This window comes from Mauremys mutica, chromosome 11 (assembly GCF_020497125.1).
Source record: "Mauremys mutica isolate MM-2020 ecotype Southern chromosome 11, ASM2049712v1, whole genome shotgun sequence".
Classification (NCBI taxonomy): domain Eukaryota; kingdom Metazoa; phylum Chordata; order Testudines; family Geoemydidae; genus Mauremys; species Mauremys mutica.
The window spans coordinates 36,043,552-36,061,900 of NC_059082.1; the positions used below are offsets into that span (position 1 = coordinate 36,043,552).

Sequence of the window (18,349 nt, forward strand, 5' to 3'; positions counted from 1 at the left end):
TAATAGCTTTCTTAAATTGTTGTTAATATGGCAGTGAAATGCATCTATCCCTTCCTTGCATAACAAAGCCTATATGTACTTTATTAATATCAGTCATCTGCCAGGCTAAGCAATACTTTTCCAGATATTTCATCCTGTATAGTTGTGCTATGTAAGACTGCTTTCTGCTGGATGGAGTATGTCAAATCTGTTCATCCATATGTAGCTTCTCTCTAACAACTGAGATAGAAGAACGGTTCCCTTAGGACTCCATCCTGCAAGGTTCTGAGCACTCTGGTTCCAATCCAGCAAAACATGGTTAACAGCTTCAGACCTCTGTGCTGGTTAGCTGTTAACTCTAACTAACCTCTCACTCACTCATCACTTTTTAAAGAGTTTGGAGTTTACTTCTAGACTTCACTTATCCAGCTTCTTAGTAAATAAGGCAGTGCCTCCCTTAATATTTTATTTGCTAATGACTTGACAGATCACACAGGGTGCATTCCTAGCACTCATTTTACTGAATCATCACATTTTAAAATTCCTTACACAATGATGTCAGGAGGAAGCTCTGGATTAGCATTCCAATGTCAGTGTGCATGCCTTTTTTTTTTTAAATAGTCACAAAGACATTTGTATGAAGGCAGTTTGCAAATCAGAGAAAAATATATATGAAGACATTGTGATTTCCTCAGTCCTGCTAAGGGGCTGCAAAATGTAACTTTGCAGCTACACTTCCTGTGCCTGTGTGTGTGTGAACTTCTGCCAAAAAGATTATAAAGAAATGCGGTGCATGAGCTTTTCTGCAATGCCTCCTCAGCATGCGACTATTTTAATCTGATTTCCTCCCTGGTTTGTCTCTTTCTATTATGCTGGTTTCCTTATTATTTTTTTTGCATTCTCTCTTTGTGTAGTTGATCAGATCCTGTGATCACTTTTTTTCTTTTTTTTTTGCGCCAGTAGCTCACGTGCACACATGGCAAGGAGCAAACTGACATCATTTGACATCCCTCTGCTTCCTCATTTCAATATTAACTGTTTACCAGAAGAGAAACAGGTTTGGGGCTAGGCTGGGTTGTTTTTTTTTTTTTTGGTTAGTGAGGTTTTTTCTCTTCACAGTAGCAGATGGAGCTTCCTCAAACTGCCCAGTGCTGTTTTTCATTTTAAAAGAGACAGGACTGTGGAAGTGTTTCACTTTCTGCTCTAGCTGGTGTATAGTAACAGCAGCAAAGCTGAGTGCCGCTGCTACTCCGCTCTCAGAGCAAACCTGTTAAAGGATTTTTCCCCCCCTCGATAAATCAATAGGCATGACACAGCTGCAGTTCAAAGATGCATTTTGGGTAAGTGTGCAGTTCCTCTATATTTCCTGTATTATACCTTCATTTATACATCTGAAGGGATTTTCTATTAATTTAATTATGATTCACTCTTCAAACTGAGTTTAGAAGATTAAGCTCCCCCCACCGCAAAAAATATACTGTTTGCTATGATAACCATTTAACCTTTGAAAGAAAGACACATTGTAAAGAGTTATGGTCGACTTGGACTATATGACAGGTGAGGTTCTGATGCTTTATTTCTAAACTAAGTACTCAAACCCTTTTGAAAGAATCAAGGCTTAGTTTGTCATGCAGCCCCAGGACCACTTGCTTATAGTGAATTGTTGGAGTTAGAGAGTCGCTACTCTGGGCAGGTGAACTGTTGCTAATGATATTATGCTTTCTATAATAATTGCTTTTAGAATTTTTCAAGCCTCAGCCGAACTAACAGCCCCACACCGAACCTTACCATGCACCCACCTGCTGTGTGTTTATGTAACTTAAACATGCAGAAGGGCATTCGTGTTGCATTAAGGGCTCACTATCCCAAACCATGAGATTGTGAGTCAAGGTCTTCCCCCCCACACCTTTTTTTTAAATGGAGATGGACTTAAAATCATGAGAATTTCAGTAATAATAATTTTTAGAGCTGGGGGGGGTATTAATTTGCCTTTTGGTTTCTGAGCCTTTAGTTGTCTTGTTTTCAATCTCTTCTGTGGAAACACAAGGGTTAGAAACAATTTGTTTTTTTAAATGAAAACTGAGATTTGTAAGTAATCCCGTGACTGTAGGAGCTGGGGCTTTAAGAAAAACAACCAACGCTGTGTGGCTTACAGGCTGAAAATGACACTTCCTCCCCACCCCGCTTTCCCTCCTTGCCTCTCCCCCAGCCCTGGAAAGCACCTGCAAAGAATCGGGAATCTACATGTTGGAAGGGAGTGAAGATGAGTGCACTGCCCCCATCATCCCCTCACCAAGCCTGCGGAGAATCCACTTAACATTTAATTAAACCCTGATGCTGTGTTAACTTTCATGCCACACCCACAGCACAATGAACGCCCTGTGGGTGAAGTGGAGGGGAAGGACCATGGGTAGAGCGGAGTGGGGAGATAAGGAAAAAAGAGAAGTGGTGCAGAGGTAAAAAAAATAGAAATAGCTAACCTAACCTAAACTCCATATTCCCCAAATGAAAAGTAGGCAAACTCCATTTCCCTGCAATTACACTCGTGAAAGGGAGTCCACCTCCTTAGCAGCTTGTCTCTATGAGAGTTGCAAAGCCTGGCTACTGGAGAAGAGGCACACAGCAGGCCCTGGCTGGAGCTATTGTTGAAGCACAGGCCTTCTGCACAGATGATCCTGATCTCCAGTGAATATTGGAGAATCCACAGTTCCGCGGGCCAGCCACTGGACTCTTTCCTGGCATGGGTGCCAATGGTTTCCCTTGGTGAGCTTTCCTCCCTTCGATCATCTCTGGAGGTTTTCCCACAGAAGGAGCTTTGAGCAGTTAAAATAGAACCCGAAAATACAAAAATTAAAGTTCCTATTGTAATGCTAACGCAGTCCTGGGTGCACCTAGAAGAGATTTTCCAGGTCTGTTTTTCTGTTAACGTTGGTAAATGTACAGTGTAATATTCAGAATGGGGAAATGTAGCTAGTCAGCGCTACTGTAGGAACTTCAGCTTCTGCATTTTGAGACTTCTTTTTGAACCATGCAACTTACATTTTGCATAATACTTCTTTTTTGCATGTACTTTCTAGGGGCCAGATCCTCAGTTGGAGTAAATCAGCATAGCTCTGTGGAAGTCCATGGAGCTATGCTAATTTACACCAGTTGATAATCTGTTCCTAGCAAGGTTTTGGTTGTGTTTTTTCCCGGTAAAAACCCATTGCCTGTATTTGGAATGTTAGTATTTGAATAATTCCTACTAGGCTTTGAAGTTTACACCTCCTTAAAGTGAACATACCTTTGTTTTTGCTATTGTTTGGCTACAAAGAGTTTTTTTGCAGGGCATAGTTAATAAGGTAGAAACACATCCGGTGGCTGTATCTTCACAATGAAAAAAACTAAAATAAAAACTTAGAATGTATAGGATATTGCACAATGTGCAACACCTCACAGTTAGACACTATACATCACAGGATCAGCAGTTAATTTCCCATCCATGAGTTTCTGCTATGTCCAATAGCAAGACAGGTTTTGGAAGAGATTTGCTGCGTCTCTTTCAATGAGAGATTCATCTCCCACATTCAACTGGCCCCAACAGCTGTGACTATGTCTTCATGACAAAACAAGATGGTTTTCACCTCATGGTAGCTATCTTGAGATAGCTCCTTAAAAACCTAGTGGAGACAAGGCAAAGATAGTTCTTATCTCAATGTATCTTGTCAAGGTCAACCCCAGGTGAGGGGTATACTATTCACCTCAGCTAGCAATTATGAGGTAAAAACTATCCGTGCTTCATCTACACTAGGATTTAAGTTGAGGGAGTTGAGGCAAAGATAGCTTTTAGCTTGTCATAGCTAGTTGAAGTCAACACTGTACCCTTCACTGGGGTTGACTTTGACAGGGAGATAAAAATTAACCGTACCTTGTCTCCACTAGGGTTCTATATGGAGGGAGCTATCTTGTGTTAACAACTGTTATATTACAGAACACCCACTCATACACACTCTTTTGCAGTGAATACATGACCTGAGAGCAGCAGATCTGTGTCTTTAGGGCTGAGTAGAGAAAACATGTAGTTCAACCTGCCTCTTAAGTGTTGCCCATACTTTTAAAGCTGAGCCCTCTTTCCGGAAAATGAATCATTTCAACTGGTTCAATTTTTCATTTCCTCCCCGAGTCAACCATATGGAAAATTTAGCACAGAAATGACTTTGCTAAATTTCACGCTTCAGCCATTTTTGCTGTAAACTGGACTTGGGGAAAACAAAAATCATTAGAATTTTTTTTAAATGTGAAGTATTTTTAAAATTCTCTACAAACTCAACAATTGCTGAAGGGAATTTGATTAAACCCTCCGTAAAATTTGCTTTTTTGGCTAAAGTGTCCCATGCTCCAATCTATAGAGTAACACCATTTGGGATGTTTTGAGGGTGAGAAAATAGGCACTTACCTACAAAACCATTTTGCTAACTCAAGTGGAGCATTTGCTAGCAGGTGAATGCTTTATAATTACTATGTAATACCAAGGTAGCAGTGCCATTCTCTCTCCATCTCACCAGCACATACATAGTAGAAGATAACTTTGTGTTAGCTGTACCAGCTGAGTTTCATTTCTGTAGGGTTACGTTAGTGGGCAGAGATACAAGCAATAAGGGTTTATGGTTACAAACTTGGGATTTCTTTCCATTGTTTTTTCACTGCTAGGAATTCTGAGGGTCACCTTTTCGTCCTCACCCCAGTTTGATGCTGATCCATTAAAATCAATTGGGGCTTTGCCGCTGATTGCAATGGAGCAGGAGCAGGCCCTATTTCCTTTTCTTTTGACGCGCTCATCCCCACCATCAAAGCCTTGTAATGCAGTTAACTATGGCCAGGAACTGGATATGGCTTTCTCTGGCACCTTTCAATACTGTTCCTTAATCATCTTGGAAGACAGAATATAATTTTCAAAAGCACCCAAGTGACTTAGGAGCCTACATCTCATTTTCAAGTGACTTAGGCACCTAGGGCATGATCCCAAGTTCACTGAAGTCTTCGCATTGACTTCAGTGGGGTTTGAATCAGGCCCTGGGGAATCTAAATCTCATTGAAAGTCACTGGAATTGAAGCTCCTAAATGTGGGACCTAGTCATAAATCATTTACCTGCTATTGAAAATTTGACCAGCAACATGAGGTTCTTGCTTCCCAACCCTGGACTGAGCACAGCACTCTCAGTTTCTGGTCGTTCAGAGTGAAAAGTATTAGCAATTTTTACTGGCAAACAAGCTGATTCCACTCTCTCGTAACGTTAAATACATTCTGTGCAAGATACACTGCAAAATCTACTGCCTAGGTGAACCTCAAACATTACTTTGGCTTTGTGATTGCTCTCAATAGTTCTGCACACAGGTATGCTATTTGTACACAGATGGCTAAAGTAAAAGTTTTCATTTCTAATGAGCCTGTGGCCCATGATATGCAGGCACAGAAACAAACCTAAGAGTCCAGCATTTCCGCAGGCATAATAAAAACTGTTTGAGAGACTTAACAGACACAATACTTAGTATACACTATTCTGATTGATATTTTATTTTACAAGGAGGTTCTTTTTACACGGTGAAACCATTAGACACTCAAGATGTTTGCCTACTTTCCTGTAATCATAAGTAATAATAATAATAATAATAAAGAGCTGGAAAATTGTATTTATATGTAGGAATGATACAAACACCTTGATGTAGCTACATGAAGCTCAGCTGCCACCTGGTATTGATCTAGACTCTCTACGCTGAAGTAAAAGCTACCTGTGGCTTAATTCCACTAGGATTTTGCATTGCAGTAGCTATCTCTGTAAAAATGCACTTGTCATCCCCCCCACCCCACCCCACCCCACCCCCAGCAAAGACACAGCCACAGTTTGCAGGGTTTAATTTGTCTCCACAGCAGCAAGGGAGAGGCTAGAAACCCACTGAATAAGATCTGTGACCCTTCCTGTGCAGAAGAACAAAATAAATGGTTGTGCAGATCTCCATCTCAGGATAGTCTAGCTATATTAGCTTTATTTCATCACAACGGACTAGGTTAGTAGTACATTTTCAGTGCATTGGATTTCACATGTAACAGATAGAGTTTGTTGGCTCCTAGAAGCTTATTCCTCCTGCCACTAGAAGAACGGGTTAGTTCAGTCTAATATTGTTTTGATTTCTTTTGGTGAAAATTATTAGAATAAAGCATCTGGAAGTGTAGTGCAGGCCAGTGTTTAGAGCAGGCATCTGGAAGGTAGGACTCTTGGGTCTCTTCTCTATTTTTTCTATAGATTCGCTTTGTGACCTTGTAGGCAAGTCACTTAGTCTGTTTACTCATCTGGAAAACAAGCATAGCACTTGTCCATTTCACAGTGGTCTTATGAGCTTTAATATTTGTAGATACAGCATAGTAATTCAATACAGTCAGAGTTTCAGCAGACTCGAGTTGAGTTCAAGGGGAACAGAAACATTTCATTAGCACAGAAATATTATTGCAAACTGGGGAGCCCAGTTTTTGACTGGATAGTGAGTCCCCAAAGCAATTTAAGAGGAGTCTGGGCCTTTCTAAAGGGAGTAAAATAAAAAAAAATACATAGAGTAATCAACAAATGAAAAGGGCCATCTGCCAATTTTCAAAAACAGCATTATGAAAGCTTTGAAAGGGAAACATTGAACTAATGAAGAACGCCTTTGCTGTGGGTGTCCAGACGCTATAAAAAGAAAAATATTGAAAGCCAGGAAAATGCTGGGACACATTGTCTATGCCAGGGGTAGGCAACCTATGGCATGGGTGCCGAAGGCGGCACACGAGCTGATTTTCAGTGGCACTCACACTGCCCGGGTCCTGGCCACCAGTCCGGGGGACTCTGCATTTTAATTTAATTTTAAATGAAGCTTCTTAAACATTTTAAAAGCCTTATTTACTTTACATACAACAATAGTTTAGTTATATATTATAGACTTATAGAAAGAGACCTTCTAAAAACTTTAAAATGTATTACTGGCACGCGAAACCTTAAATTAGAGTGAATAAATGAAGACTCGGCACAGCCCTTCTGAAAGGTTGCCACCCCTGGTCTATGCTTTTGGAATACAAAAGTGAGCAATTGAACTAGTCTGATGGTATACATCTGGGGTTGTACTGTATGTTGGCCATCAAAAAAGGTGCTAAAATGTAATCTATAGTCTGCAGGATCCCTTTGATGAACAAATAATCTTGTCATATGAGACTAGTGCTCGAGTTATTTTGGGGATAGTTAATTTGAAGAGAAATAATAGACAGTCAACACCAGCTGTTAAACATAGACTGGAGCTAATGGTTCCTTTTCTGACCTACATCTCTACCGCAACAGTGAGTGCATGCATAAAAAGTGCAGGTACTGAGAATACAGTCTACAATCATACTGCTTCTGCTTCCTGAGCTTAATCTGGAGAACCGCTATCCTGCTCAAAAGTGACTTCAATGATTCAAGAAGAAGAAGGAGGAGGAGGAGGAGAAGCCAGTGGATGAGACTGTAAACCCAGTTTGGAAGTTTAACATAAGAATTGTTAACATTATTTGACATCTACACAGTAAAGTTTTTCAATCGTTTAAACAAATGTAGCAGGACGGAGGCTGCGACAGTAATAGGAAGAGTTACTTCAAATTAAAACAATATTTTCAGTGTTTTGCAACAAGAATATCTTACCATAAGAATATTCAAGTTCAGAGCAAGAGCCATGGAGCTCTTACTGAATACTGTTGAACCACTACCATTCTGCCACCACCACTCAGATCTTCTAGTTGTCACAGCTTGTGCAGTTCATGCCGGGACTCAAAATGACAAACCTCTCCCAATTCTACACACTCTATTGGACACAAATGGGCAATTTCTTTTCTTTACTCATGTTTCCTACATTCTCTTCACATCCAAATTTCAATTATTATTAGTTTGGCATAACTTTGTACAAATGCCGTTGACCCATGGCTGGGAAACTTGTTCTCCTATATAGTAAAATCAATTAGATTCAAAGATCAATTAGATTCAAAGTTTTTCCCCCACTGTGGACTGCATCATTAACCTTCTCCTCCCCACCTCATGTCTCACTTTGCCATGATTGGATCATAGTAGCACAGCCACATACCTGCTTCACTGAAGTTTGCAATGATTCAAGAGAAGTAGCGAGAAAAATGTCTTACATCACCTAACTTAAGGGTCATGTTCCCTTGTACTGCTTTGAAGATGCTGTGGAATGTTCTTTGACACTCACTGGGCATTTGTATGGATGGCACATCAGGTTGCCTAGGAAACAGCAGATTTTTGGTTCCTTCCTCTGTCTTTATCTCACCAATGTCATTTTATGGTTTTACTTTCATGCCATAGTGCAGCAAGGTGGATTCTAACTGTCAGATGGTATGTAATGCACTTGCTTAATCTCAGGCGGCTCATCTGTTTTTTGTTGTAAAACATTTCTCAGCAACTACAGTCAAATAATGTAAAGCTGACAATACTATTCCATAAGGACTTCAGGATTCCATCTGGGCTGAGTCAAACACTGAAGGTACATAACCCAGCACTGTAGTCATTCAGTGTTATTTTGGAGGTCCAGGATAAGAAAAAAAAAGAAAAAGAATGTTGAAAATATGCATCCAAGTTCCAGCAGTTTCTTAGTTCCTTAAAAAGTTACCTCTTTACTAGAAATGGAATTCAGTTCTGCTTCCATGTGTTAAGAAACCTCATTGGACAAATCTCAGAAATTGAAAAGTTCCATGGCTGCAGCTGAGCAGTCTTAAAGCATCCTTATCTTTGTCTTAAAGGAAAACAGGAGCAAATTGCTATACTGCCTTAGAAAACTCAGTAGCAAAGAGCTATTCAGAGCATGAGTTTAAAAAGGGTTTAGAGACATCAGCTCTTGTTCCTCTATCCAGAGGCAAGAGCAAATAAAAAAAAGATTTGTAAAGTTCCAGCTTTTTCAAACCTTGGGGCAGGTTGGCTGGTGGTGACTGAAAGCACCCCTGAATTCACACCCTATACACCATTGTAATACTCTTTGTACAGAAATGCCTGGTGAGGTATCATATGAAAACTAGTAACTTGCTGGTCAATAATATCATAGTGAAATGTATGTAACAACATCATATGTACAGTTATGAATTCCCCCTGTATGATGTTATTAGCACACGCTCAAAAGCAGACAGCCCTTTCTAGGCAAAAGTTGTTAAAGTCTATCCTAAACAGAGAAATATGTGTTTCTCTCTATTTACATATAAGTAGTAAACAGAGTCCTCAAGACAGCAGGGGGAGGGGATGGCAGGAAACAGATCAATTTAGATTTCAGCAAAAACACATGGGGAAAGAAAATCATGGAGCCTCTTTCACCCTCAGACTCCAGGTTGCCTTCTTTACTGCATGAAGACATTTTACTTTGAAGGGTAACCCTCAGAATTCACTTTAAAGGTCCACTGGACCATAAAGGAAAGGGGCAGAGAACCTCAAGTTCTCTCTCTTTCATCTATGAAGAGGAAGACACCAGCACCCTTGGGCCTCTGGGAGAGATCTTGACCAAGAAAAGAGTCAGTCACCATCTTGCTGGAAGACTGTGGGTGAGAAAGACCATCCTAAGCAAAGGTAATAGGTAATATACCAATCTCCTAGAACTGGAAGGGACCTTGAAAGGTCATTGAGTCCAGCACCCCTGCCTTCACTAGCAGGATCAATTTTTGCCCCAGATCCCTAAATGGCCCCCTCAAGGATTGAACTCACAACTCTGGGTTTAGTAGGCCAATGCTCAAACCACTGAGCTATCCCTCCCTCCAGCAAACCCTGGAACCAAAACTTGCTAGATTAAGTTTTAGACATTTAGATGTTTACACTTTTATCTTCTTGTACTTAGGGCTGTCGATTAATCGCAGTTAACTCACGTGATTAAGTCAAAAAAATAATTGTGATTAATCGAACTATTAAACAATAGATTACCACTTGAAATTAGTACATATTTTGGATTTTTTTTACAATTTCAAATATATCAATTTCAATTACAACACAGAATACAACACGTACAGTGCTCACTTTATATTATTTTCATTACAAATATTTGCACTGTAAAAATGATAAGAGAAATAGTATTTTTCAATTTATACAAGTACTGTAGTGCAATCTTTTTATCATGAAAGTGAAACTTACAAATGCAGTTTTGTTTTGTTACATAACTGCACTCAAAACCAAAACAACGTAAAACTTTGGAGCCTACAAATCCACTCAGTCTTACAGACAAGTTTGTTTACATTTACAGGAGATAATGCTGCCCCCTTCTTAATTATAATGTCACCTGAAAGTGAGGAAAAGGTGTTCACATGGCACTATTGTAGCTGGCATCGCAAGATATTTATGTGCCAGATGTGCTAAAGATTCATATGCCTCTTCATGCTTTGGCCACCATTCCAGAGGACATGCTTTCATGCTGATGATGCTCGTTAAAAAAAATAATGTGTTAATTAAATTTGTGACTGAACTCCTTGGGGGAGAATTGTATGTCTCCTGCTGTTTTACCCACATTCTGCATATATTTCATGTTATAGCAGTCTCGGATGATGACCCAGCACATTTTATTCATTTTAAGAACACTTTCACTGCAAATTTGACAAAATGCAAAGAAGATACCAATGTGAAATTTCTAAAGATAGTTACAGCACTCGACCCAAGATTGACCACCTAAAAAGAAAGTCAACCTTCTGCTGGTGGCATCTGACTCAGATGATGAAAATGAACATGCGTCGGTCCCCACTGCTTTGGATCATTATCGAGCAGAACCTGTCATCAGCATGGACACATGTCCTCTGGAATGGTGGTTGAAGCATCAAGGGACATATGAATCTTTAGTGCATCTGGCATGTAAATATCTTGTGACGCCAGCTACAACAGTGCCATGCAAACACCTCTTCTCACTTTCAGGTGACATTGTAAAAAACAAGCAGGCAGCATTATCTTCTGCAAACGTAAACAAACTTGTTTGTCTGAGTGATTGGCTGAACAAGAAGTAGGACTGATTAGACTTGTAGGCTCTGAAGTTTTACATGCTTTTATTTTTGAATGCAGGGTTTTTTTGTTCATAATTCTACATTTTTAAGTTCAACTTTCATGATAAAGAGATTGCACTACAGTACTTGTATTAGGTGAATTGAAAAATACTATTTTTGTTTTTTGCAGTGCAAATATTTGTAATAAAAAATAAATATAAAGTGAACACTGTACACTTTGTATTCTGTGTTGTAATTGAAATTAATATATTTGAATATATAGAAAACATGCACAAATATTTAAATAAATGGTATACTATTATTGTTTAACAGTGCAATTAATCGCATGATTAATTTTTTTAATTGCTTGGCAGCCCTACTTGTAACCCTTTCTAACTTTATTTCTTTTACTTAGCATCAGTTAACCTATGTTCTATTGTCAATAAATTCATTTTATTTTACTATAAACCAACTCCGTGAGGTGTTTCAAGGGAAGAATGTATTCATCTCAGCTACATTGATAAACTGGGATGTGTTTTTGTGTCTTTAGAGGAACAAATGAACCTTATTATTTCTCTGAATTGTTCAGGAGAGGGCAGGACACTTCAGGGTACAGTAAACAAACCCAATTTTTTTCATTTTTTCCTCATAGGTTACATCTCTAGACCCTTAATCATTTTTGTTGCTCTCCTCTAGGCTTTCTCCAATTTGTCCACGTCTTTCTTGAAATATGGCACACAGAAATGGACAGAATACTCCAGTTGAGGCCTTATCAGTGTGGGATAGAACAGAAGAATTACTTCTTGTGTCTTGCTTACAACAATCCTGCTAATACACACCAAAATGATGTTTGCTTTTTTTGCAACAGTGTTATACTGTTGACTAATATTTAACTTCTGATCCACTATGACCCCCAGAACTCTTTCCACAGTATTCCTTCCTAGGTAGCCATTTCCCATTTTGTATGCATGCAATTGATTGTTCATTCCTAAGCATAGTACTTTGCATTTGTCCTTATTGAATTTCATGCTATTTACTTCAGACCATTTCTCCAGGTAGCCAGACCATTTTGAATTTTAATCCAACCCTCCCAGCTTGTTATCATCCACAAACTTTATAAGTGTACTCTCTATACCATTATCTAAATCATTTACAAAGATATTGAACCGAACTGGACCCAGGACCAATTCTCTGCAGAACCCCACTCAATATGCCCTTCCAGCTTGACTGTGAACCACTGATAACTACTCTTCGGGAATGGTTTTCCAAGCAGTTATGCATCCACCTTATAGTACCTCCATCTAGACTGTATTTCCCTAACTTGTTTATGAGAAGGTCATGTGGGACAGTATCAAAAGCCTTACTAAAGACAATATATACCATATCTATCACACACCTCCACCCATAAGAATTGTTACCCTGTCAAAAAAAGCTATTAGGTTGGTATGACATGATTTGTTCTTGACAAAATGTTTTCTTCCTGCTCTGAGCTGTGTTTTCATTCCATCCTGAACACCTCAAGGAGGCCTCACATGTGAAGCAGTGATTGGAATTCTCTGCTAGGCTCTCCTTAACAAAAAGGAACAAAGGACAAATACAAATTTGGAGTCTAATCTTGCTCTCAACCTTGATTGGGGGGTTCTAGTCACTACTGTGATACAAACAATAAAAACTCCAAGTGACTTCAATGTAGCAAAAATCAAGCACTTGGTTACATAGTTCCATACTATTATCCTATTATCGCAATTCCGAGCAACTCAGGGAACAGTAGGAGAGTCATAGAGGTTAAGGCCAGAAGGGACCACCAGATCCTCTAGCCTGATCGACTGTATATTACAAGTATCAGGGGGTAGCTGTGTTAGCCTGTATCCACAAAACACAAAATTTATCACAGAACACCAATTCCACCCAGCACTCACATGCTAAACCCAACAACTGAAATTAGACCAAAGAGGTAATAATCAAGTGAGACTTGGTCACAGGGAGAGGTTACTCAGTGAGTAGAGTGCGCTGAGAGGGATAGCCTCAGGAGATTGAGCAACATGAAATGCGGCTGTCACAGGGGGAGAACAGTCAGACAATCTTGCAGTTATTTACAGCATGACATACAATGGAGCAGACAGGACTGACCAGTTACAGCATCAGTTTGTTTTATGCCAGAAAGGCTTATGGCGAAAGAGAAAGTTTCCTAAGGATCAACATTGTCTGGTTTTCTCTTCCAGTTGAACAGGCATTTCATTCTAGTTAGATGGAGCTGCAGCTCTGAGTCAATGAGACTATTCACAATGCCACTATGCCTGCTAGTAATGGCTGATCTAAACAATAGTTTTTGCTGTTCAAACCAATACAGTGTGATCACTACTATGGATGCAGTTATGTCAATATGAAAGTGTTTATATCATAGCTTGTATCAGAATGGGGATGTGTCCATATGAAACTTCCTACCAAAACAGAGCTGTCCGTTCCAAAGCAGTTTAGTTATTCTGGGATAAGGTGCAAGAGAAAGCAATGTAAGACAATTTGTGTGTGGATAGTAGGCAGGTTCTGCCTGAAAAAGCAACGTTGTATCAGTAGAATGTTCCATGTTTTCATGGAACACTTGTTAGTTGTGAGCAATTTCTTTTTGTCATCAGATTTCACAATTTTTCAGGTTTTGTGACACACCATCCTGATAGTTTGAGTTGACATATTGCATCATATTGAGTAACAGGATGTGTTGAAAATTATTTGGAAGATCAAGATCATTAGTTAAATGTGGATTTTGTGGTTTGAGAGGACTATCTAGCCATGTGGATAATCTCTGCTAGGAGCCAGAGGAATTCATTCCCATATACAACAAGGAATGGAGAAAATTTCCTAAACATGTGTCCTTTCATATCTGGAGATCTATCACACACAAACCTCTCGCTGAGAAAACTGAGGCTTAGATGGGGAAAAGGCCTAGAGAATGGCTGTGTGACTTTAAAGTGAAACAAGTTCAGGAAGGAGTAAGTGAATCAATGTGAAGAGGCAGTTTGTACTTAAAAGCACTGTAAGAAGAATTGACAGAAAAGTTTGTTAGCGAGGAGAGAGAGGAGGCATGTACCTGTTATAGTGGATTAACATAGTTTCCAAAACCTTTATAGATCTGGGATCAAATCCTGCTTAGGTTTGTAAATTCAAGGGAATTGAGTGGTCTCATTTTTAGTCCTCAGTTGATGATGTCTCAAATCTCAAAACTACTACTGCAGCCAGCCTGCTGTCTCAGAACTGTTATCATGCTAACAGGGGGAATCCTCAGTTCAAACCCTTGATTGTCTCTTGCTCCTCAAGCCAGGAAGTGCTTGAAGCACTATGGAAATAGAAAATTTCACCTCCAAAGAGGTGCCATGTCTGTCTCACAACAGTGGCACCGGCTGGCTACTTAAAAATAATATATTTATGGATCTCTGAAAGTCTAGTATCTATTTTACATAAGGACCAGGATGCTCTAAATTACATCGAGAGACAGTTCAGCGTATGCTCAGGCTGACCACTTAAGGAGGTGTAAAAAGGTACCTTTGCCCTCACACCTCAGCTGCTCAGAACTGTACGACTGCTTCATGCTGCCCCGCCGCCAGCTGCAGCTCAGGATGGAGCCAAACGTGTATCTGAAGACAGGAGAAGATTTTTTTCTAAAAAGAGAGACTGGAAATAAAACAGGGAGGAACAGATACATAAATGTGGGGATGATTTTTGGCCTGAGTTTTGTAATATCTGCATATTCACTATTAACAGGAGTTAAATTGAGACCAAGAGTCTTCCCCAAAATTTATTTTCAATTTCTCTTACGTGATTAAATAAATATTATCTAATAATATGCTTGAACAACCTTTGACCTAGCCTTTAGCCCATGTATCTACCAGAAACCAAAATGCCCTCAGAAAAACACTACTACTCTCTGGCCTCATTCCATAACAAATAGGTGGAAGTGACTGAGTCAGATTTCTCTGTCTTTAGATTATCCAGCAACGGACAACCTTGGTTTGTTGATTAAGCTGAGGCATAAGTCATCTGATGACAGAAAAGTTTAAAGGAACACCACTACCTTGAAAATCTCATTTATCTCAACATTTTGCACAAACTGTAGCTGTAGGTAATCCCCTATAATCATTCTAAACAAAAGAAGTTGGCAAAAGAGTCTTGATTTTTGTAGAGTACAACCTCAGAGTTACAAACACCAGAGTTACAAACTGACTGGTCAAACACACACCTCATTTGGAACTGGAAGTATGCAATCAGGCAGCAGCAAAGACAAAAAAAGCAAATACAGTACAGTGCTGTGTTAAACATAAAGGGAAAGTTTAAAAAAAGATTTGACAAGGTAAGGAAACTGTTTCTGAGCTTGTTTAATTTAAATTAAGATGGTTAAAAGCAGCATTTTTCTTTTGCATAGTAAAGTTTCAAAGCTGCATTAAATCGAAGTTCAGTTGTAAACTTTTGAAAGAACCACCAGAATGTTTTGTTCAGTTACAATCATTTCTGGGTTACAAACAACCTCTATTCCTGAGGTATTTGTAACTAGGGTGACCAGATCGCAAGAGTGAAATATCAGGACACATTGGTTGAGTGAGCGGGGGGGACAGACAGACACAGGTGCACAGCCCCAACCAGAGCCAGAGGCACACTGGTCCATCTGGCCCTGTGCTACCAGAGTGCCCCCTCCTGTTGCGGGTGGGCCCATGCTGTGCCACACAGCTCCCCTGCCCAGCGCCCCCTGGATCCACTATACCCAAAGCCAGGGCCAACTCCAGCTTTTTTGCTGCCCCACTTCGGCGGCAGCTCTACCGCGCCGCTTCATTCTTCAGCGGCAAGTCCTTCGCTCCAAGAGGGACAGAGGGACCTGCCGCCAAATTGCCGCCGAAGACCCGGATGTGCCGCCCCTTTCCAATGGCCACCCCAAGCACCTGCTTCCTTTGCTGGTGCCTGGAGCTGGCCGTGCCCAGAGCCCCCCTACAGCCCTTCCACCATAAATGCACAGTGCTGTGCACACACACACACCCTGCCCAACGCCTCTCTGCCCAGAACCCCACCGCAGCTGCCCAGCACCCCACACAGAACCCCCCACTCGCTAGTTTTCCAATACACACAGATTTCACCTCCCTCCCTTCCTTCCTCCCTCCCACTGCCCTTCCCCGCAGCCCCACCACCACAACTACACAATGCCCACACAGACCCACACTGCCCATTGCCCTGACACACACAGATCTCCCCCACTGCCCAGCACCCCCAACAGGCCCCCACTGTCTAGCACCCCAAAACACACAAACTCCCCCTCTGCCCAGCGCCCTCCACACCCTCACAGCCCAGCACCCCACACACATCTCCCAGACATTCACTCTATCGCACCCTGCCCTACCAGTCCTGCTGGAAGGTCTCTGGCTCCTAGGGTGAGAGCGGCGAGGGGAGTTGCCAGACTCTCCACATGCTGCGCCCACCACAAGTGCGAGCTCCATGGCTCCCATTGGCTGGGAAAAGCGCCAATGGGAGTTGCCGGAACTGCGGAGCAGGGCTTGCAGGCGCTGGCAGCACGCACAGCCCCCCAACCCTAAGAGCCAGAGGGACCTGCCAGGGGGTGAGGTGGGGAGTCCCGGCGGCGCTCACCTGGGGTGGCTCCCGTCCCGGGAAGCATCCGGCAGGATTTGTAGTGGCTAAACCATCCAAGACAGGTGGCAATCTAGCCTCCTTTTGAAAATCTCCAGTGAAGAAGTTTCCACAACTTTCTAGACAGTCTGTTCCATTGTCCTACTGTTCCTACAGTTAGGAAGTTTTTTCCTGAGATTTAATCTAAATCTGCTATGCAGTAGTTTGAACCCATTGCCTCTTGACCTGCCCTCTGTATCAAGAGAGAACAACTTTTCTCCATCTTTTTTATGGCAGCCTTTCAAGTATTTGAAGACCACTATCATGTCCCCCCTTAATCTCCAACTAAAAAAACATACCCAGTTATTCTAGTCTCTGCTCATATGGCTTGCATTCCATCCCTTTGATCATCTTTGTCACTTGTCTTTGGATCCTTTTCAGTTTTTCTACATCCTTTCTATACATTGGTGACCAAAACTGGACACAGTACTCCAGCTGAGGCCTAACCAGTGCCGAATAGAACAGTGCTATCACCTCCCACGGTTTGCAAGCTATGCCTCTGTTAATGCAACTTAAAACTGCATTTGCTTTTTTTTGCAACAGCATTGCATTGCTGACTCATGTTCAGGTTGTTACCCACCACTACCCCCAGATCCTTCTCAGCCATGCTGCTGCCAGGCCAGTTACCCGCCATTCTGTATTTGTGCATTTGTTTTTTCTTCCCTAAGTGTAGCACCTTACATTTGTCTTTGTTGAATTTAATTTTGTTGTCTATAGCCCAGTTCTCCAATTTATCAAGAGCCCTCTGAATTTTAGCTCTATCCTCCAAAGCATTGGCAACCCCGCCCAGCTTTGTGTCAGCTGCAAATTTGATCAGTGTGCTCTCTATTCCTACATCTAGGTCATTAATAAGGGTACGTCTACACTACAAGACTATTTCGAATCTACTTAATTCGAATTTGTGGAATCGACCTTATAAGTCGAATTTGTGTATCCACACTAAATACACTAATTCGACTGTCTGAGTCCACAGTAACGGGGCCAGCGTCGACTTTGGAAGCGGTGCACTGTGGGAAGCTATCCCACAGTTCCCGCACTCCCCGCTGCCCATTGGAATGCTGGGTAGAGCCCCCAATGCCTGCTGGGGGAAAAAATGTGTCGAGGGTGGTTTTGGGTAACTGTCATCATTGAACCGTCAATCACGCCCTCCCTCCCTCCCTCCCTGAAAGCGCCTGCGGGCAATCTGTTCGTGCACTTTTCTGCTCAGTGACAGCGCAGGCGCCACAGCACTTTGAGCACGGATCCCGCTGCAGTTATGGCCGTTGTCAACTCCTCGCACCTTATCGTCCACCTCTTCCACAGTCAGCTGCTGAGAAATAGGGCTACTTTTCAATGGTGCTGCGAGCACTGGTGGACCATGGGGGACGTTTTACCAACATCAACGTCGGGTGGCCAGGCAAAGTTCATGACGTGCTTGTTTTCAGGAACTCTGGTCTGTTTAGACGTCTGCAGGAAGGTAGTTTCTTCCCGGACCACAAAATAAGTCTTGGGGATGTGCAGATGCCTATAGTGATCGTCGGGGACCCAGCCTACCCACTAATGCCCTGGCTCATGAAGCTCTGTGCAGGCACCTTGCACAGCGACAAGGAACTCTTCAAGTACCAGCGAGCAGTGAGCAGCGTGACCTGTGACTGTTCAGTTTCTTTACAGAGAAGCTGAACCTGCCCCTGTTTCTTTACCAAGTTACTGTTGACTAGCATCTGCAATTACATACCCCGCCCA

The 18,349-nt window shown here is 41.5% G+C and overlaps 1 protein-coding gene across 1 annotated transcript in view; it reads left to right on the forward strand.

The window, feature by feature from the left end:
* Positions 1-1,118: 1,118 nt before the first annotated feature.
* PSTPIP1 (proline-serine-threonine phosphatase interacting protein 1) overlaps positions 1,119-18,349 on the forward strand; it is a 97,970-nt gene continuing 80,739 nt past the window's right edge. Inside the window, exon 1 of the mRNA XM_044981185.1 lies at positions 1,119-1,319. Within this exon, the coding sequence (XP_044837120.1) occupies positions 1,287-1,319 (33 nt within the window). The 5' untranslated portion in view covers positions 1,119-1,286. The remainder of the gene's footprint in view (positions 1,320-18,349) is intronic.